Source organism: Globicephala melas, chromosome 5 (assembly GCF_963455315.2).
Source record: "Globicephala melas chromosome 5, mGloMel1.2, whole genome shotgun sequence".
In the NCBI taxonomy this organism is placed as follows: Eukaryota; Metazoa; Chordata; class Mammalia; order Artiodactyla; family Delphinidae; genus Globicephala; species Globicephala melas.
Genome location: NC_083318.1, coordinates 95,532,301 through 95,555,433, shown reverse-complemented (window position 1 = coordinate 95,555,433; position 23,133 = coordinate 95,532,301). Strand labels below are relative to the sequence as shown.

Genomic DNA, 23,133 nt, shown 5'->3' with positions numbered 1-23,133 from the left:
CAATTCGAACCAAACTCATGGAGCTCAGCAATCTTAACAAATCAGCTCACTTATGGAGGGATAAACATGAGTTGAACAAGAGTTCTGTTCATATTGTCATGAATAGGATCGAGCCCAAGTCAGTTAATGTGTCTGTGGCAGGTGGAAAGGCCTTACCTTGCCATCCATGTACTCCAGCCACTGGAGCCCCAGGTTGGTAACAATTCTAGGGGTGCTATCATCTACTGGGAGGATGTCTACCCAGAACTGCTGAGGTGCTGCTGTCATGATCTGTGGTGAAAGCAACAAAGGAAACATCATTCACACATATCTGAAATACGTCAGGTCTAGGACCTACAAAGGCTGGGACCCCTGAAATCTGTTGACACTTCAAAATGGGCAACTGAGCAAGTTTCCATCGCTTATCACCACTTGGCATGAGGCTTCAGGGAGAATGTTGATGGATAAAGTAGAAACAATATAAGAACTCTTGCTGGAATTTCACCTGCTATGGAAGTTGGTTTTCACACACCTATGCTTTCTTTAGTTGAGTTTAATACTTCCCTGAGGTGAAACAATAAACAAAATATTTCCCTTTCAGTAACTTGTTAAAATTTTCATGATTTTTCTTCCACCATGTTGAAATTTTTTATTTTGCTGAAATGTACAAACAGAGTATAACAGTCCACATTCTATGCTTTCTAAACATTTAACCACTGATGATTTCCATAAGATGCTGTTGTTTTTCACAGTTCAGATGTCTGATCATCTGTGAAAGCCCAACATGCCTTCCTTTCTACCCACCAGATTAGTCTTTTTCAGAAGTCTTGCCGTATGTTTTCTTTGTTTGCCTCTCCATGTTGCTGCTTCATTTGAAAGAGTTCATTTTCTAATTGTACAATAGTTCTTTCAATCTCATAATTCTTACTGACCAGGGATACCCAAGTTGACTCCATTTCTCTTCATTTAGATCCAGCTGCGAGTTGCATGTTCTTTCGCTGCCAGTTTAAGTCTTGAATATGTTTCCTTAACTTCTGGAGCTCTTTCTGTGCATGTTCAATCATATGAACTAGATTTTCATTATACACTTTCCAGGCACTGCATCCATGCTGTGACATTAGTTCCAGATTCTCAATTCGAACCGCTTGATGCTCTAACTGGGCCATAGAATTGTTTATGCATTCTTGCCACGCAGTAATGTCATTTTTCTGACCCGAGGAAGGGGCTGGAAGTTCATATCGTTTCATACTGAGCAATTCCATTGGTTGTCGAGCAGCCAATCTTTCAAATTCATTTCTCATTATGTTGGTTTCAAGAGTGGAATAATCCGGGGCTCTCAGGTGGCTCAGGTACTTCTTGGTAGGTCGGTATCTGCGTGTTTCCTCCTCCACCAATGCCGCAGCTGCTTCCCGCACACCAGGCGCTTCATAACCTTGGTCAAAATACGTCAGCGCATCCACCACAACCCCTCCGGCCTCCAAACCCGTACCCGCCATTCTTAGGTTCGCCAGAGTCTTCCGAGTCTGCGCCGGCTCAGGTTCACTTAAATACTCCTGCGCCCGACGCTAACGTAATGACGTCACCTGCTCATCAGCTTTGGCGCCTGCTAAATTAATTCTGAAGGCGCGCTCGCTAGAAATTACCCGGCCATTTTGTTTTGGTCGAACTTCTCATGATTTTCATAATCAAAATGTTAACGTCGGGCTTCCCTGGTGGCGCAGTGATTGGGAGTCCGCTTGCCAATGCAGGGACACGGGTTCGTGCCCCGGTCCGGAAAAATCCCACATGCTTGCGTACCGCAAAAAAAAAAAAAAAAAAAAAAAAAATGTTTATGTCAAAGTCTCTAGGTAGGATTCTGTCAGATGTGAAAAGATGTTTCATGGGAAGAGATTTCCTTTTGTTTTTCTTTCCTTTTTTTTGAGAGAGAGCTGTCTACATGGGGAAAGGGGGCAGAAGAAATCAAGAATAAAAGTGTTTGTGGGAATAATACAAAGAAATTTCGGTGTATAACTTCATTCTCACACAGATACACACGCATACATTCAAACATACATGGGGAGTCTGATCCAGCACCTCCCTGTTTCTGAGCAGATACAGCAAGCTGGCATACAGGACAGCAAGATGCTGGTGTTTCAATCTTCTACAACCCTCCTTCTAGATAATTTCCATTTTCAAAATGACACGGTCCCTCTGGAGATCCGCTGTGACCTTTTATGTTTATCATAGAGGTGACCCTCTTGCTGATTAATTCCTAAATCTTTTTTCTCTTCTGAAAATCAAACTAACTGGGGAGCAGTTACGGTTTGGGAGAGGGAAAATGAACGTGATGACCTGCCAGGTGGAGAGGCAGTGCAGGTGCTGAAATGGCAGGGAAATCCCAGGAGCCATCCCACTGACACCTTGGCCAACTGAGAATGATCTTCTCACGGGCTGTTTGTTTCTAAAGCATGCCAGAGGATCTGTCAGGAAAAGAATCATTCATCATCAAAGTAGGGAAAAAAAACTCTGCAGGCCTAAGAAGTTGACCCCTTGGTTATCCTGGAAATAAACAGCAGGGTGTGATAACATGCTCGCTAAAACTGCTTCTGCTGAGTCAGATAGCTGTGTGAGATGCAAGGGTTTCCATGAGTCCACCTTTCTCCAGAGTTGCAGTTATTCCCAGGGGAGGGTTATGATACTGCAAGAAATCTTCTAAAAATGAGTTAAAATGGTGGGGAAGGTAGTGGGAGGGGGCTCTTAGTTTCCTGAACATCTGAATGTTAGAAGGAAGCAATTCTCCTAAGGAAGAAAAGCTTAACAGCTTCATGACCTCAAAAGAAAATCATCTTCACCTGTTTCACAAGCTGGTCCTAAAATGGTAACAATGATGATGATTACAGCCACAGTTTATCAGATATTTCCTATGTTTCCTGTGTAAGGTACTGGGCTACATGCTCCATGTGTATCAGGAGGGTAGATATCATCCCCATTTTACAGACAGGGAAGCTGAGGCTTAGAAAGGTTAAATGACTTACAGAGACACTCAATTAGTAAGTGACAGAGGTAGAATTTAAATCAGTGTCTTTTGGACGCAAAAGCCGTACTCTTGACTGTAATTCTTCATGAGATAGAGAAACTCTGGCTGGCTCAGGAGACAATCTGGAACCATGTGATATTATTGAAAAACCAGATGAAAGAAAAATGAAAGGAATAAAGGGTGAGTGAAAAGGAAGAGGAGAAATAATAGCGGTGATAATAACAATACCTATCATTTACTTGAGCACTCACTCTTTGCCAACAGTGTTAAGCCCTTTATATGGATTACCTCCGTTGATCCTTAGGCTAATTGAAGCTGGTGATCATTCCTGTGTCCATTTTACAGATGAAAAGCTGAGGCTTAGAGAAGGTAAGTAATTTGCCCAAGGCCCAATTAGTATGTGACAGAACCAAAACTCAAACAATGTTATCCTTGGTCTAAAAAGGCCATGTTCTGCCTCCAGACAGCCTCTGGCATGCTTTGCTGTGCCTCCCTCTCCACGGTCTTCGCCCCTCACCTCTTTTCCTCCTTCCTCAATAATAAAGAAGGGATTCGTCCTGTCAGCAACGGTGAAGGTGAACCAGTCTTTGAGGGAGTTGCTGCCGTCGTGGCTGTAGCGGACCCGGTTCTGATAGACGTCCTCCATGGTGAAGGTGGAGGTGTGCTGGAAGGGCTGCCCGTTGGTGGTTCGCTCAATGGTGCCATGGCGCGGGGGCTGCACGATCATGAATGTGACAGACTCGGCCTGTCAAGGAGGCAAAAGGCAAGAGAAGAAGGGAATTCTGTAACAGAAGCCAGAGGTGTGAGTGATGGCCACAGGCGGTCAAGGGCAGCCAAACCTAAAGACATTTATAAAACAAAGATTGCATTTTCTTTATAGATACCAAAAATCAAGCTAAGGAGAGAAATTATATTGGTTTCTATAATCGAACTTATATTCTGGTGCCTTCCGTTTTAAGATGACGTTTAAATTTGCCCATTAAGGGTTATAGGGGAAAACCTGAATTTTTAACCTTTCGGATGATTAAGAACTAGACCTTTTAAAATTACTCATTTCCTTTCCATTCACCCTCCCCCCAACCCACATACACTTTTCCAAAACTCTTATATATAGAATCTCATATGCATCAGAACAGAAGCAAATTTCCCATTTCCAATGGCTGCTTCCAGGGTGACATGCAGAAGGAAAAATAAAGAGGTAGAAAACCCTGCTCAGGACTCTCCAATGATTTCCCACCAACTTGGAATAAAATACAGAGGCCTGACCTGGGCCAAGAAGGCCCTCTGTGACCTGGTCCCACGGTTCTTCTCTGGCCTCATCCTTCTGTCCTGTTTGCTCACCGGGGTCCAGACTCTTGGCTGCTGTGTCGCAACTCAAATGTTCCAAGCACACTTGACTACAGGGCCTTTGCCCTCCTGATTCCTCTGCCTGGAAAGGGCTTCTCCCAGGAAACTGCATAGCCTGCTCTTTCTCTTCCTGTCTCAGAGAAACGTTCCATGACCACTCTGCTTGAAACAGCACACCCATCAATCACTATTGCTTTTGTCTCTTTATTTTTATTCCTAGCACTTATCATATCTGACATGATATTCTACGTTCTTTCATTCTTTATGGTCTGTCCCCCTAACCAAAGGTTGTAAACTCCCTAAGGCTGGAACTTTGATCTGTTTTATTCACAGCGCTGTCTTTAGCATCTAGAGCAGACCTTGGAACTTAGCGGGTAATAAATATTTGCTGAAAGAATGAATAAATAAATGAACGCATGCTGGCACGGGGAAGGGCATACATAGAACTAATTAATAAGTGCGTGGTACTCTTAATGGAAGCTAGATCATACCAGCATGTTAGATACTTTAATTAGAAAGCATTAGGAGAGGGAGAGTTTAGTCCCTACATGCCCTATTTGACTGTGTAAAGCCTGGCTCTTTGAGAATGCTCAATTTGCAATAATTAGTTGTCACGCACTGAAGTCTCAGTAAAGGAGCTAAAAGTGTATAGGTGAAGGAATTCCTTGTTCACTAATAGTAATAAAAACACTATCTGAAATGTCATCTACCTAATTTTCTGTGGATCATAACAAAAATCAGCATGTTAAAATGATTGTTGCACGTAATCATAGGAAAGAATAAATGTATTTAGGGTTTCAGAAAGGGTTGAAAAACAACTTGATTTCAAATGTATTTAGTTTCTCTTCTCCAGCAGGCCATGGTATGTTCTAGTTTTTAATCCTTCAAGGATGCTTGCACTACACTCACCATCCCACCCCACCCTCAGAATGCACTGTCGCAAAGCAATAGATGCCACTAGATCAGCCTCTCATTCGGCCGGACAACCCAGGGGAGGACTCTTACCTCTGTGTCTGCATCTACCGCCTTGAGCTCAAACTCTGTGATGGTCTTCCTCACACCTTCCTGTACCCGCATCCCCAAGTTCTGTACAACGGGCAGCGAGTCATCCACAGGGCGAAGAGTAATGTGGAAAGTCTGAGTCACCTACATGGCAGAAGAGTGCAGGTGGGTCACCTGTCCCCAGCACCCACCCGAGGAGAAGGTAGGCGCTCTCTGCATTCCCTTTCACACCATTCCTGGCATGACTGACCAGCTAGGAACCCAGAAGTGAGTTCTCTCTGGCAAGATAGAGTTCTCTTTGCCTCTGTCCTGGGCTGAGAGCAGAGGGGAATGAAGCTCTCACGGCACCGGTGGCTCAGCACCCTCCAATCAAAGAGGATGGCGCTGCATCAATACCCATCGAGGAGGGAAGCAAGTTCCTCACCCACCTCGTTGACTCCATCGGAGAGCGTAAAACTGAAGGCATCCGAATGCGTCTCGGTCTCACTGGAGTGGATATACTGAACGCGTCCTGAAGTGAGGTCAGCTTGAGTAAAGGAACTAATCTGGATACCTAGCAAAAGAAGACGACAGAACCAGAGAAAGGGTGTCAAGAGGCTAGCCATCCCTCTCGGGTGAGGGAAATGGCACACTCACCAGAGAGAGCCCTTTGTAGTTTTCTTATAGCATTGACGTGCTGCCCTCTGAGACCTTGGGTTAGAGTTGCTTGTGTGTTTTTTCCCTACAACAGCATATGTTCTGTGGGAGCACATGCTAACTCAATTATCTAGGCTTCTACTATGTGCCAAGGTAACCGCAGGTGCTCAATAAATGTTATTCTCCTTTCTCTTGGGGTTTATGTATGCAGGTCAAATCTGTGAAAGGTAGAGCCGTTGCCTTATTCCCCAAACTCCTCGCTCTTAAGTTTTATATTCTCCCATAGCCTCGTAGTCCTTTCTGAAAACCTGCCCTAATTTTTTTTTTTTTTTTTTTTTGCGGTACGGGGGCCTCTCACTGCTGTGGCCTCTCCCGTTGCGGAGCACAGGCTCCGGACGCACAGGCCCAGCGGCCATGGCTCACGGGCCCAGCCGCTCCGTGGCATGTGGGATCCTCCCGGACCGGGACACGAACCCGCGTCCCCTGCATCGGCAGGCGGACTCTCAACCACTGCACCACCAGGGAAGCCCTGCCCTAATTTTTAATATTGTGTGATGGCTTAGCATTTAAACACTGGAGTCATAGGGCTTGGCTAAACAGCCTTGTTTTTGTCACTAGTGAACCATCCCCGGCACCCATAATGTCCTTGGATATTCTTCAAGGTCCCTTTCACTCTTGGATCTATGATTCTAGCTTCTCATATACCACTCTGGCCAGGCTGGAAGTAACAAAGCTTACTGCATGAATTTGAGGTTTGAGCAATCATTCTTTCTCAACTCTAAAATGACCTAGAAAACCAGTGTCTTTTAATAACATGATACAGAGAAAACTTGTTAATTTTTTTCAGAGTCATTCTAAAAGTAAAAAAAAAAAAAAAAAAATCTGAAGTGATGTGATTTTTAAATAATGCCAAAGTATCCCACTAATGAATAATATCTCTATGTTTTCAAATGCCCAACAATATTTAGCAAAACAACCTAGAATTCTTGCTTCTATCTTAGGGCTTCTGGAGTCCATCCTCTGGTGGCAGCCAAGACTGAAACAAAATCATATCCTTTAGTCCCTCAGCACAAATTCTCTCTTTCTGATTCTGGGTGTTACAGTAGTCCTCTATTTAATCTAGTCCTTTGCTTTGGTCCTGAAATTCATTTGCTGCTTCCTGGGATTTATTATTTGTCATTGTTAATCCTGGCAAAACCATTTAGTCTTTTCTGTAAAAAAAAACAAAGAGATTCTCCTTTGACTATTTTACATTTAACTGTGACATCAATATCACGGCTTTATCTTAAAAATAAAACACATCAACCAGCGTGGTTTATATTTGCAGCTCTCTTTATCATCTGAAATTTGTCACCCAGATAAAATAGTCTCCTGAATATTAGGGTGTTCATTTTTTGATGAGGCATTTTATATTTATGTTCGTGCTTGTTACATCAGCTCTAGACAGGCAAAAAATGTAGCTCCCCCGACCCCTGTCTTACAGTTTTGTCTTGTGGTTCTGGACAGAAATCCATACCATTGTTTAAAAATTTAATAACTTCAGACTGGCTGCACTGAGAAATTTAAACCTATTCCCCTGCTGTGAATCCACTCTCACAGCTCATGGGAAAATACGTGTGTGGATTCTCACAGTCAACTGGTCACCTAACTCACTGTTCCCCTTATGAGAGTCTAAGACTGATTAAGAAAGGTGGTAGAACTCATTAGTTAAGTGGGCGGAAAAAAGTTAACATACTTAGGAGGCCTATAGCTGCCATCAGAAATGCCAGCTTGCAAGATGGGCTCTCAGCTTCTGTCTAGGAACATGGAATTTTGGTATGTTCTAGACGAAGGATGCCTACACTCTAACTGATAAGAGGGACTCTCTGCGCCTCGATTATCTGTACAATTTGGTTTATGCTGAACACTTGCTTTCCTTCTGCGATTCTACAATTTTGGTTTGTACTAGGTAGAGGGTGCCCATGTAACCAGTCCCCCAATAAAAACCTTGAGCACTGGGAAAAAAAGAAAAAGAAAGGTGGTAGATCTTCCTTCCTCTTGGGAAGGCAGTGCTGGGATTGATCTTTTTATTTTTTAACATTTTTTTATTGAGGGGAAATTGACATATAATAAATTATACATATTTAAAGTGTTTTTATTTCATTATCTTTGGTACATCCATGAAACCATCACGTAAGTCAAAATAGGAATGTATCCATTACCCCAAAAGTTTTTAACTGACACTCTGTAATCCTTCCATCCTTCCCTTTCTTGTGCCCTACCCCATCCCAAAGAAGCAAATGAATTGTCATCTGTCATTATAGGTTAGTTGGTATTTTCTCTAACTTTTTATAAATAGAATCATACAGTACATACTATTTTATGCATTTCTTGCACTTAGCATAATTGTTTTTGAGTTATCCATATTGAAGCATGTATTAATAGTTCATTCCTTTTCATTGCCAAGTAGTATTCCATTGGATGGTTATAGCATAGATTGTTTATCCATTTACCTGTTCATGGACATTTAGGTTATTTCCAGTTTGGGGCTATTACAAATAAGGCTGCTATGATCACTTATGCACAAGTCTTTGTCTGGACATAAGTTTTCATTCTTCCTGGGTAAATCTCTAAGAGTGGGAGGGTGGGAATATACGTAAGGTGTATGCTTAACTTTTTAGGAAACTGCCAGACTATTTTACAAAGTGGTAGTAATGTTTTACATTCCCGCGAGCAGTGCATGAGAGCTCTGGGCTTGATCTTAGTGGGTCTTTCCCAATTCAATGTAGCAAACATTGAGTACCTACCATGTGCAGAACACTGTTTCAGGTTTGCTTATATAGACTTTTATCTCAACAGCTCTGGGAGGTCAAGTTGGCATTATTTTTCTAGATTATGATACTAATAAAATTAGGAAAGAAATGTGACCTATCTGAGGTCACACAGCTAATAAGAGAGCAGTGCTGAGACTGGAACTCAAGGTTGTCCACCTCCACAGTTTAGGCCTGCTGGGAGTACTTTTTTTTTTCTTACGTGATTACATGTTGAAATGACACACACACACATATACACACACACACACATATATATGTATGTATATATATACATACATATATATATATTGTATTCTGTTAGGAGTACTTTTTGTAAAACTTATCTAGCTTTTCTGGGCTAGACAAGGAGCCTCTTGGATTTCACCCTTATCCTTTAATTTTTTTTTCAATATAAAAGGGATCCATGTCCATTAAAGAAAATGTGAAAAACACAGGAATGTAGTAAAGAATCACAATACCACTCATAGTTCTACCACTGAAATACCATTATAATTTTTTTGAATTGAATCATAGAATAATTTTTTGACTATAACCTTTTTCTTGCCTGAAATATTGATTTTGATGGGGTATTTAATATTATCATTTAAGTGATATCCATAATTTAGTGCAGGAGGGTAACAAGTGGCATTATAAGGTAAGCTTCAAGAGGACAAGATTTTGTTGTTTCTTCACCAATGTGCACCTAGAATAGTGCCCGGCACACAGTAGGTTCTCAAAACATATATGGTGAATGAATTTAGTTCATCCACTACACTTAATATCTAAGAGGTCCTATTAAGCACAGATTTTCAATCTCTGTACACTTAAAAAAATTTGTTTAAGCTGTTGCTAATTGGGTATTGGAAGACTTTAGTTGTTCACTCACCTGCAAGATGGTGCTTCTAATAACATATTGTCCCTACTGGCTGTCACAGCAGGTAGTTACTGTTTGAAATACCTTGAAGGCTTTTAATCCCATCCAAAGTGTTTTCAGTCACCAACCTTCTGGCTAAACTATGTACCTGGCAGTGTTACGGAGACCCACATTGACCCTGTCAGTTTTTCCAATTCCCCTGGAGGGCTAGCACATTAGAGAAAGTTCAGTCCAGGTCAGGGAAGTGGTTTGAGAAAAAAGCATCTTTGAAGAAACTGCCTTCCTAATGGGATGTTAGGAGATCGCCCTGGCCCTCCTGGCTTTCAGCACAGCTGTGGATGGCTCTATGCCTGTTGTCTGCTCCCATCTCAAGCTCAGGCTGTGGGAGATTCTCAGCTTCTCTGCTTCAGATTTTCTTCAAGCCTCCTGTTGTGGAATGAGTTATGCCCCCCATATTCATACGCTGACATCCTAACCCTCAGTACCTCACCATGTGACCTTATTTGGAAATAGGATCATTGCAGATGAAGGGGAAAGTTTGACACAGACATACACATAGAGGGAGAATGCCATGTGAACATGAAGACAGGTATCTACAAGCCCAGGAGAGAGGTCTGGAACAGAGCCTTCCCTCAGGAGGAACCAACCCTGCCAACACCATGATCTCAGACTTCCAGCCCCTAGATCTGTGACACAATAGATTTCTGCTGTTTAAGCTTCTCAGTCTGCAGTGCTCTATGATGGTGGCCCTAGCAGACTAACACACCTCTGCTCTTGGGAGAACCCAAACTAAGACACTGACTGCAGCTTATTCTGGTTGGTGTCACCATATGGAGAGGCTGAGATAAAGAGGAAGCCAAAGAATACCTCTGCTAAAGCATCACCTCTGGGAAGTCCTTCCTAACTCACCCTCAGCCCCCTCTTAGGTGGGACTCACAGCATCTTGGCTCCTAATATCCTCTCACATGTTGCCGCCACAACTACTGAAACACACTCGCACATATTACATGTCTCCCACTTCCAAAATCTAAGCTTTCTCCTGCAGCAGCTACTCAATAAATGTTTCCTGAAGGTGAGAACGACTGTGTGCTGGAGATTGCTAAATCCAATTTTACTGCTCCCCTACTTAAAAATACAACTGCTGACTAGTAGTTAAGTGACTAGATGCCCAGTTAGGGTCTAGATTTCCCAGCAACCTCACAGCTTTGTGTAGTTCCATCCTTGCCACTGGGATGTGATCAAAAGGGATATGGGAGGGAGGACCTTCAAGATGGTGGAGGAGTAAGACATGGAGATCAACTTCCTCCCCACAAATACATCAAAAATACATCTACATGTGGAACAACTCCTACAGAACACCTACGGAATGTTGGCAGAAGACCTCAGGCTTCCCAAAAGGCAAGAAACTCCCCACGTACCTGGGTAGGGCAAAAGAAAAAGGAAAAACAGAGACAAAAGAATAGGGATGGGACCTGCACCTCTGGGAGGGAGCTGTGAAGGAGGAAAGGTTTCCACACACTAGGAAGCCCCTTCACTGGTGGAGATGGGGGCTGGGCAGGAGGGGGAAGCTTCGGAGCCACGGAGGAGAGCGCAGCAACAGGGAGGCAGAGGGCAAAGTGGAGAGATTCCTGCACAGAGGATCGCTGCCTGCCAGCACTCACCAGCCTGAGAGGCTTGTCTGCTCACCCGCCGGGGCAGGTCGGGGCTGGGAGCTGAGGCTCGGGCTTCAGAGGTCAGATCCCAGGGAGAGGACTGGGGTTGGCTGTGTGAACACAACCTGAAAGGGGCTAGTGCACCACAGCTTGCCAGGAGGGAGTCCGGAAAAAAGTCTGGACCTGCCTAAGAGGCAAGAGACCATTGTTTTGGGGTGCGTGATGAGAGGGGATTCAGAGCACCGCATGAACGAGCTCCAGAGAAGGGCACGAGCCACAGCTATCAGCGCGGACACCAGAGACGGGCATGAAACACTAAGGCTGCTGCTGCCGCCACCAAAAAGCCTGTGTGCAAGCACAGGTCACTCTCCACACCTCCCCTCCTGGGAGCCTGTGCAGCCCGCCACTGCCAGGGTCCCAGGATCCAGGGACAACTTCCCCAGGAGAACGCACGACGCGCCTCAGGCTGGTGCAACGTCACGTCGGCCTCTGCCGCCACAGGCTCGCCCCGCATCCGTACCCCTCCCTCCCGCCGGCCTGAGTGAGCCAGAGCCCCCGAATCAGCGGCTCCTTTAACCCCGTCCTGTCTGAGCGAAGAACAGTCGCCCTCCAGCGACCTACGCGCAGAGGCAGGGCCAAATCCAAAGCTGAGCCCCTGGGAGCTGTGAGAACAAAGAAGACAAAGGGAAATCTCTCCCAGCAGCCTGAGGAGCAGCGGATTAAAGCTCCACAATCAACTTGATGTACCCTGCATCTGTGGAGTACCTGAATAGACAACAAATCATCCCAAAATTGAGGCAGTGGACTTTGGGAGCACCTGTAGACTTGGGGTTTGCTTTCTGTGTCTAATTTGTTTCTAGTTTTATGTTTATCTTAGTTTAGTATTTAGAGCTTATTATCACTGGTAGATTTGTTTATTGATTTGGTTGCTCTCTTCCCTTTTTAAAATATATATATGTATATATTTTCCTTTTTCTCTTTTTGTGAGTGTGTATGTGTATACTTCTTCGTGTGATTTTGTCTGTATAGGTTTGCTTTTACCATTTGTCCTAGGGTTCTGTCTGTCCATTTTTTTTTAGTATAGTTTTTAGCGCTTGTTATCATTGGTGGATTTGTTTATTGGTTTGGTTGTTCTTTTTTTTTAATTACTTTTTTACTTTAATAGTATTTTTATTTCAATAACTTTATTTCTTAAATTTATTTTTCTTTCTTTTCTTTTCTCCCTTTTCTTCTGAGCTGTATGGCTGACAGGGTCTTGGTGCTCTGGCCGGGTGTCAGGCATGAGCCTCTAAGGTGGGAGAGCCAAGTTCAGGACATTGGTCTACAAGAGACCTCCCAGCCCCTCATAATTTCAATCAGAGAGAGCTCTCCCAGAGAACTCCATCTCAACACTAAGACCCAGCTCCACTCAACGACCAGCAAGATTCAGTGCTGGATATCCCATGCCAAACAACTAGCAAGACAGGAACACAACCCCACACATTAGCAGAGAGGCTGCCTAAAATCATACTAAGATCACAGACACCCCAAAACACACCACTGGACGTGGTCCTGCCCACCAGAAAGACAAGATCCAGACTCATCCACCAGAACACAGGCACTAGTCCCCTCCACCAGGAAGCCTACACAACCCACTGAACTAACCTTACCCACTGGGGGCAGACACCAAAAACAACAAGAACTATGAACCTGCAGCCTGTGAAAAGGAGACCCCAAACACAGTAAGCAAAATGAGAAGACAGAGAAATACACAGCAGATGAAGGAGCAAGATAAAAACCCACCAGAACAAACAAATGAAGAGGAAATAGGCAGTCTACCTGAAAAAGAATTCAGAGCAATGATAGTAAAGATGATCCAAAATCGTGGAAATAGAATGGAGAAAATACAAGGAACATTTCACAAGGACTTAGAAGAATGAAAGAGCAAAGAAACAATGATGAACAACACAATAAATGAAATTAAAAATTCTCTACAAGGAATCAATAGCAGAATAACTCAGGCAGAAGAACAGGTAAGTGGCCTGGAAGATAAAATAGTGGAAATAACTACTTCAGAGCAGAATCCAGAAAAAGAATGAAAAGAACTGAGGACAGCCTCAGAGACCTCTGGGACAACATTAAACGCACCAAAATTAGAAATATAGGGGTCCCAGAAGAAGAAGAGAAAACGAAAGGGACTGAGAAAATATTTGAAGAGATTATAGATGAAAACTTCCCTAATATGGGAAAGGAAATAGTTAATCAAGTCCAGGAAGCACAGAGAGTACCATACAGGATAAATCCAAGGAGAAACACACCAAGACACACATATATGTATTTTTTAACATCTTTATTGGAGTATAATTGCTTTACACTGGTGTGTTACTTTCTGCTTTATAACAAAGTGAAACAGCTATACATATACATATATCCCCATATCTCCTCCCTCTTGCGTCTCTCTCCCACTCTCCCTAGCACACCCCTCTGGGTGGTCACAAAGCACCCAGCTGACCTCTCTGTGCTATCTGGCTTCTTCCCACTAGCTAGCTATTTTACACTTGGTACTGTATATTTGTCCAGGCCACTCTCTCACTTCATCCCAGCTTATCCTTCCCCCTCCCCATGTCCTCAAGTCCATTCTCTAGTAGGTCTGTGTCTTTATTCCAGTCCTGCTCCTAGGTTGTTCAGAACCATTTTTTTTCTTTTCTTTAGATTCCATATATATGTGTTAACATACGGTATTTGTTTTTCTCTTTCTGACTTACTTCACTCTGTATGACAAACTCTAGGTCCATCTACCTCACTACAAATAACTCAATTTCATTTCTGTTTATGGCTGCGTAATATTCCATTGTATATATGTGCCACATCTTCTTTATCCATTCATCTGTCAATGGACACTTAGGTTGCTTCCATATCCTGGCTACTGTAAATAGAGCTGCAATGAACATTGTGGTACATGACTCTTTTTGAATGATGGTTTTCTCAGGGTATATGCCCAGTAGTGGGATTGCTGGGTTGTATGGTAGTTCTATTTTTAGTTTTTTAAGGAACCTCCATTCTGTTCTCCATAGTGGCTATATCAATTTACATTCCCACCAACAGTGTAAGAGGGTTCCCTTTTCTCCACACCCTCTCCAGCATTTATTATTTGTAGATTTTTTGATGATGGCCATTCTGACTGGTGTGAGGTGATACCTCATTGTAGTTTTGATTTGCATTTCTCTAATGATTAGTGATGTTGAGCATTCTTTCATGTGTTTGTTGGTAAACTGTATATCTTCTTTGGAGATCCAAGACACATATTAATCAAACTATCAAAAATTAAATACAAAGAAAAAATCTTACAAACAGCAAGGGAAAAGCTACAAATAACATATAAGGGAATCCCCATCAGGTTAACAGCTGATCTTTCAGCAGAAATGCTGCAACCCAGAATGGTGTTGCAGGACATAATTAAACTGATCAAAGGGAAAGACCTACAACCAAAATTACTCTACCCAGCAAGGATCTCATTCAGATTTGACGGAGAAATTAAAATCTTTACAGACAAGCAAAAGCTAAGAGAATTCAGCACCACCAAACCAGCTTTACAACAAGTGCTAAAGGAACTTCTCTAGGCAGGAAACACAAGAGAAGGAAGGACCTACAATAACAAACCCAAACAATTAAGAAACTGGTAATAGGAACATACATATTGATAATTACCTTAAATGTAAATGGATTAAATGCTCCAACCAAAAGACACAGACTGGCTGAATGGATAAAAAAACAAGACTGTATATACGCTGTCTACAAGAGACCCACTTCAGACCTAGGGACACATACAGACTGAAAGTGAGGGGATGGAAAAAGATATTCCATGCAAATGGAAATCAAAAGAAAGCTGGAGTAGCAATATCAGACAAAATAGACTTTAAAATAAGGATTATTACAAGCCACAAAGAAGGACACTACATAATGATCAAGTGATCAATCCAAGAAGAAGATAAACAATTGTAAATATTTATGCACTCAACATAGAAGCACCTCAGTACATAAGGCAAATGCTAACAGCCATATAAGGGGAAATTGACAGTAACACAGTTATAGTGGGGGACTTTAACACCCCACTTCACCAATGGACAGATCATCCAAAATGAAAATAAATAAGGAAACACAAGCTTCAAATGACACATTAGACAAGATGGACTTAATTGATATTTATAGGACATTCCATCCAAAAACAACAGAATACAGTTTCTTCTCAAGTGCTCATGGAACACTCTCCAGGATAGATCCTATATTGGGTCACAAATTAAGCCTTGGTAAATTTAAGAAAATTGAAATCATATCAAGTATCTTTTCCGACCACAATGCTATAAGACTAGATATCAATTACAGGAAAGAAACTGTAAAAGATACAAACACATGGACGCTAAACAATACACTACTAAATAATCAAGAGATCACTGAAGAAAACATAGAGGAAATCAAAAAATACCTAGAAAAAAATGACAATGAAAACAGGATGACCCAAAACCTATGGGATGCAGCAAAAGCAGTTCTAAGAGGGAAGTTTACAGCAATACCATCCTACCTCTAGAAACAAGAAAAATCTCAAATAAACAACCTAACCATACACCTAAAGCAACTAGAGAAGAAGAACAAAAACCCCAAAAAATTAGCAGAAGGAAAGAAATCATAAAGACCAGATCAGAAATAAATGAAAAAGAAATGAAGGAAATGATAGCAAAGATCAATAAAACTAAAAGCTGGTCCTTTGAAAAGATAAACAAAATTGATAAACCATTAGCCAGACTCATCAAGAAAAAAGGGAGAGGACTCAAATCAACAGAATTAGAAATGAAAAAGGTGAAGTAACAACTGACACTGCAGAAATACGAAGGATCATGAGAGATTACTACAAGCAACTATATGCCAATAAAATGGACAACCTGGAAGAAATGGACAAATTCTTAGAAAAGCACAATCTTCTGAGACTGAACCAGGAAGAAATAGAAAATATAAACAGACCAATCACAAGCAATGAAATTGAGACTGCGATTAAAAATCTTCCAACAAACAAAAGCCCAGGACCAGATGGCTTCATAGGCGAATTGTATCAAACATTTAGAGAAGAGCTAACAGCTATCCTTCTCAAACTCTTCCAAAATATAGCAGAGGGAGGAACACTCCCAAACTCATTCTACGAGGCCACCATCAGCCTGATACCAAAACCAGACAAGATGTCACAAAGAATGAAAACTATGGCTAATATCACTGATGAACATAGATGCAAAAATCCTCAACAAAATACTAGCAAACAGAATACAACAGCACATTAAAAGGATCATACACCGTGATCAACTGGGTTTTATCCCAGGAATGCAAGGATTCTTCAATATACGCAAATCAATCAATGTGATAAACCATATTAGCAAGCTGAAGGAGAAAAACCATATGATTATCTCAATAGATGCAGAAAAATCTTTCGAGCAAATTCAACACCCATTTATGACAGAAACCCTCCAGAAAGTAGGCATATATGGTATTTACCTCAACATAATAAAGGCCATATATGACAAACGCACAACCAACATCGTTCTCAATGGTGAAAAACTGAAACCATTTCCACTAAGATCAGGAACAAGACAAGGTTGCCCACTCTCACCACTATTATTCAATACAGTTTTGGAAGTTTTAGCCACAGCAGTCAGAGAAGAAAAAGAAATAAAAGGAATCCAAATCGGAAAAGAAGAAGTAAAACTGTCACTGTTTGCAGATGACATGATACTATACATAGAGAATCCTAAAGATGCTAAGAGAAAACTACTAGAGCTAATCAATGAATTTGGTAAAGTAGCAGGATACAAAATTAATGCACAGAAATCTCTGGCATTCCTGTACACTAATGATGAGAAATCTGAAAGAGAAATTAAGGAAACACTCCCATTTACCACTGTAACAAAAAGAATAAAATACCTAGGAATAAACCTACTTAAGGAGACAAAAGACCTGTATGCAGAAAACTATAAGACACTGATGAAAGAAATTAAAGACGATACAAACAGATGGAGAGATATACCATGTTCTTGGATTGGAAGAATCAACATAGTGAAAATGACTCTACTACCCAAAGCAATGTACAGATTCAATGAAATCCCTGTCAAACTACCAATGGCATTTTTCACAGAACTAGGACAAAAAAATTCACAATTTGTATGGAAACACAAAAGACCCCAAATAGCCAAAGCAATCTCTAGAAAGAAAAACAGACCTGGAGGAATCAGGCTCCTGGACTTCAGACTATACTACAAAGCTACAGTAATCAAGCCAGTATGGTATGGCACAAAACCAGAATATAGATCAATGGAACAGGATAGAAAGCCCAGAGATAAACCCCCACACATATGGTCACCTTATCTTTGATAAAGGAGGCAAGAATATATAAAAGAGAAAAGACAGCCTCTTCAATAAGTGGTGCTGGAAAAACTGTATAACTACATGTAAAAGAATGAAATTAGAACACTCCTTAACTCTGTATACAAAAGGATTATAGACCTAAATGTACGGCCAGACACTATAAAACTCTTCGAGGAAAACATAGACAGAACACTATATGACATAAATCACAGCCAGACCCTTTTTGAGCCACCTCTTAGAGAAATGGAAATAAAAATAAAAAATAATAAATGGGACCTGATGAAACTTAAAAGCTTTTGCACAGCAAAGGAAACCATAAAGAAGACGAAAGACAACCCTCAGAATGGGAGAAAATATTTGCAGATGAAGCAACTGACAAAGGATTAATCTTCAAAATATACAAGCATCTCATGTAGCTCAATATCCAAAAAATAAGCAACCTAATCCAAAAATGGGCAGAAGCCCTAAATAGACATTTCTCCAAAGAAGATATACAGATTGCCAACAAACACATGAAAGGATGCTCAACATCACTAATCAATGAGGTATCACCTCACGCCGGTCAGAATGGCCATCATCAAAAAGACTACAAACAATAAATGCTGGAGAGAGTGTGGAGAAAAGGGAACCCTCTTGCACTATTGGTGGGAAGGTAAATTGATACAGCCACTATGGAGAACAGTATGGAGGTTCCTTACAAAACTAAAAATAGAACTACCATATGACTCAGCAATCCCAGTATTGGGCATATACCCTGAGAAAACCACAATTCAAAAAGAGTCATGCACCACAATATTCACTGCAGCACTGCTTACAATAGCCAGGAAGCAACCTAAGTGTCCGTCAACAGATGAATAGATAAAGAAGATGTGGCACATATATACAATGGAATATTACCCAGCCATAAAACGAAATGAAATTGAGTTATTTGTAGTGAGGTGGATGGACGTAGAGTCTGTCATACAGAGTGAAGTAAGTCAGAAAGAGAAAGACAAATATTGTATGCTAGTACATAAATAGAATCTAAAAAAGAAAAAAATAAGGTTCTGAAGAACCTAGGGGCAGAAGAGGAGTAAAGACACAGACGTAGAGAATGGACTTGAGGAGACGGGGAGGGGGAAGGGTAACCGGGACAAAGTAAGAGAGTGGCACTGACATATATACTCTACCAAATGTAAAATAGATAGCTACTGGGAAGCAGTTGCATCGCAAGGGGAGATCAGCTCGGTGCTTTGTGAGCACCTAGAGGGGTGTGCTAGGGAGGGTGGGAGGGAGACGCAAGAGGGAGGGGATATGGGGATATATGTATATGTATAGCTGACTCACTTTGTTACGCAGCAGAAACTAACACACTATTGTAAAGCAATTGTACTCCAAAAAAGATGTTAAAAAAAAAAAGATGACTTAAAAAAAAAAAGGATATGGGTTCTTCCAGTAATACTCCTGGAAAAGAAATGGATGTGGGCGCCCTCCCTGGCTGCTGGTTGGGGGATGATGACAGTACATTCTGGGCCACCTGCCTCTGGATTTTGCTGGGAGCAAAAATAAAGTTCTTGTGGAAGGTACTGTATTTTGCAGTCTCTTTGTTCCAGCAGCTTACCTTCTATCCTGATAATATAACTCCTTACTCTAATTTCCCAAGAATAAGAGGGTCCTTAGGGTCACTGACATGAGGGTGTGGGCCCTCAACCTTGCCAAGAGCCCACACAGGGACTAGAGCCTCACGTGGCTCTCCTCTGTGGGAGGAGGTTCGTGTCTGTCTTCCGCACGGTTCCCATGGACACATGGCTCCCTGTGACGCCTTGAGGGGAAAAGAGGACCTTCACACCTTTTCTATCTAAAGACAACAATCACAATCAGCTGACTAAGAGAGATGGCATAAGGCTAAGTACACTTCATAGTTAACCATCAAGAGGATGTCTGCAAGCACTGGTGGCAAATGATAATTCCCAGAGGCATCCAGTCCCCAAATATCTCGGTGCTTGCACTAGAGACACTGGTCTAGAAGCTGTTCTGCTCTTCTTGGAAACAGGCTCCAGACCAGCCTCAGCTCCTAGCAGACCCATCCTCACCCATGGAGACAAACGGGGTGAGGTGCTTTTCTCCAAGCTGTAGCCAGCTGCCTTCAGAAAGGGTGACCCATAATCAGCATGGACTTCCTCTGAAGGGAGAGCTTTGACATTTCAAAAGAACTGAATTCATGAATACAGTTCCACTTAGGAGACACAGGGAAGGAGAGAATGCTGACTAAATGCTATAGAAAGGACAGCGGGGCTGATAGTGTGGGAGGGGCAGGGAAGCCCTGCTCCATTAGAGATGGAGAGGGGCCCCCAAGAGTCAAGATCTTCCTATCTGGTCTACTTAGAATCTCTAGAAACAGGAGGATGGAGAAGAAATGGTGGGGGTGGGAGAGAATGTGGATTAGGTAGTCAAGCCTGGTGGGAAAGGGCAGGTGAAGGACGCGCCCCTCCCTCTGTTTCGGGAGGCTGCTTTCCCAAGAGGAGGGAGAAGTGTGATCCCCTATGGGTGGTACCCTGAGCAGTGCTGGCCTGGTCTTGGCGTCCAGGATTTAAGCCCAGTGAAGGCTGAGACTGTAAAAAGAGAAAAAGCGAATTTGGGGCAGCCTCACACAGGACTCAGCCTGGGGGTCAGAGAAGAGCCAGGGCTGGGACTTACCAGCAGCTGGCAGTGCCCTGCGTGAAGCTCCGGGCCTTTTGGAGCTCTGTGCAGTGTAAATGCAGTTGCCCAACACAACAGCCAAGAGTCTGCCCTTTCATCTTTGGAGAGATGTAATCAGCAACCTGACAGAATTCTGGCAGGAGCAATTAGCTCATGAATGATTTATCAGGTACCTCATGCAGCCAAGGTCTGGGGAGTGCTGATCTGCATACCGTCCCCAGGAACTCTGGGACAAAACGGGAGGGCACTGGCTTTAATTTGCATTAGGAATTTTGGCCAATCTGTCCACCCTTCCCCATGCCCTCCCACCATACACATAACTCCCTCCTCCACCATCACGCTGGACCCAGACACATTCACCCCCACTGGCTCCCCCTCCAGTGCGGTCCTCCATGCATCTCCACTCTCTCCCCAGCTCACTGCGCCCCAGCCATACTGGTCTCCTTGCTGCATCTGGAATGTGATAGGCCTGGCTGATCCCACCTCAGGATGTTGACACTCGCCAATGCCCTGTCTGGAATGCTCTTTCCTTTACATGTCGGCATGGCTGGCTCCCTCACTTTGTTCAGATCTCTGCTCATACGTCATCTTATTGTTAGGGAGGGCTTCCCTCGCCTCCTTGCTCCCTGCACCCCAAGAACGCCCTCATTTCACCCCCTAACTCATCACCATTGACATATGATATATTTGCTTGCTTGTTTGCTTACTATCTGATTCCCAGCGTCAGGGCAAGTACTTTCTCTGTTTTGCTATTTCCGTGGTTGAATGAATGAAGAATCTGTAACCTGAAATCCAAAGAAAACAATGATCTAAATTTCCTGCAAGCTGACACTTCTTCTATGATGGACCAAATAAAGACAATTCTACCTTTAGGTTGTTTATTCAGCAAATATCTCTTATCCCTCACATCCAATCAAGCTGCCAGGTTCTATAGGTTCTCCTCCTGAAATTAACTGCTTCCTTCCTTCCTTCTGCCATCTACTGTTTACTGGATACTTACCAGGTACCAGGAATAATCTCTTATATTATTCTCACCTTACTATTCCCACGGCTGCCCCTCCACGTGAAGCCTCACTAGCTTGCATCTGGCCAAATGAGAAACTTCCTACCCAAGGGCACTGCCTCCTTTTTCTTTCAGTTCATCCTGTTGGACACTAGATGAATTTCACTTCCCCTCCCGGTTCATAATTCTGCAGTGGCTCCCTATTGCCTATTGAATTAAATAGGGATTACTGGCCCTCTCATAATTTTTGGAATGTGCCCACATGCTGTTCGTATCTCTGGAAATAACACAATTTCTGTCAGCCCAAATTCTATCTTTCAAGTGCACTGTTAAATGCCACCGCTTTGCACCTTCACACCCGATGCAGCCTCTTTCACGTTTGAACTCCTATGATAGCAGGTTTATACAGTTCTTAAAATACCTGCTATCTTCATCCCTTGTGTATGATTACATGCAGAGGTTCCTTATCTTATCCAATAGAGGACTCTAAAGGTTGTGGTTATATCTTATTTACCTTTTATTTTTTTTCCTCTGTAGCAGCTAAACCAAGGTCTTACTCAACATGCATGCTCACTTGCTATTTGCTGAATTCCAGTTATGGAGCCAAGACTGTTTATATCAAAGTGTAATTTTTAATTCAACTTCCAGTAAGCAATTACTGAGCATACTTTGTTGTAAGTATAATGCAAGGCAGTATATAATGGTCAGAACTAGTGATGCCAAAAGTAAATACTAACAAAGGCAGATTCAAGGTGAGTGTGTACACGTAGTGTGGCTGCCCCCAGCACTTCCTAAATGCCAGCTTTTGGTTGGATGAAGTCAGAGATGATGGGCTAACCTGGTGATGCTGTGTGTTCCAGGTGGCCCAGCTGGGGCTCTCTGGTGATTCTGTAGATCAGTTCTGCAGGCTCCGTCTCCTGGTCAGTGGCAGAGAGCTGCAGAGTGGTGATTTTCTTCATCGAGTTTTCATCCAAGACCAGCCCTTTATTGGTGGTGATGACTGGTGGGGATTTGTCTTCTGAAAATATCAGAAAGAGTGATTTGAAATGGGATCATTTTTAGCCTCCTTTCTTCAATTCTGGGCCTGGTGTCCAGGGGTAAGATCAGAATAGTCTCCAGGCCTGTCCCTCAGAGAGCGTATCAAGGAGCCACGGCCTCGCACAACAGACAGGATATGATTCCAGGTTTCCACATGAGCACCTAAAGGAAAGGCTCAAGCCTCAAGGTGAGCACAGTGTGCACCACATGACCTCAGAACTGCTGGAGGACTTTTAGAAACCCAGTGCCCCCTTACCCAAAACACTGATGGAAAATGACTGGCCGATCAATTTGTTGCCTTCTCCATCAACCACATCAAATTTAAAAGCAAAGCTCCCGCCAGATTCTCCTCTCCCATGACTGTATTCTACGTGGCCTGTAACAAGGACAAGAAAATCAAAATTTGCTATTAGTGTTTTCTGCCCTTATTTCTGAAATGTCAGGTGAGAATTCAGTTGGTATTCACACCAGTGAATCAATTAACCCCTTCTCAATTAGACATTGCTTTTGACATTTTAATCTAATATTTTCATTTCCTCCCTTTCATCTCCCACTAGCAACTCCCTCATCATCAATGACTCCATCATGATAAAACCATCCTAAGTATCAAGTAGCATTGCTTACAGTTGAGGCTTGGTGTCTGTGGAAGACTCTAAAGAAGTCTCATGAATAACTAGATCAGCAAAACTGCCCACGTGGAAAATGTGCACTGACCAGACCCACGTCATTGG

General features: G+C 42.6%; 1 protein-coding gene and 1 pseudogene across 2 annotated transcripts in view; both read right to left on the bottom strand.

Moving 5' to 3' along the window:
* FRAS1 (Fraser extracellular matrix complex subunit 1) overlaps positions 1–23,133 on the bottom strand; it is a 465,438-nt gene that overhangs the window by 63,716 nt on the left and 378,589 nt on the right. For both annotated transcript variants that reach the window (XM_030877950.2, XM_060299521.1), the window contains 6 exons: positions 22,659–22,778; positions 22,203–22,382; positions 5,773–5,897; positions 5,348–5,488; positions 3,513–3,740; positions 157–270 (listed from right to left, as the gene is read on the bottom strand). In XM_030877950.2, coding sequence (XP_030733810.2) covers positions 157–270; positions 3,513–3,740; positions 5,348–5,488; positions 5,773–5,897; positions 22,203–22,382; positions 22,659–22,778 — 908 coding nt within the window. The remainder of the gene's footprint in view (positions 1–156; positions 271–3,512; positions 3,741–5,347; positions 5,489–5,772; positions 5,898–22,202; positions 22,383–22,658; positions 22,779–23,133) is intronic.
* Positions 620–1,475, bottom strand: LOC115864364 (pre-mRNA-splicing factor SPF27 pseudogene; annotated as a pseudogene).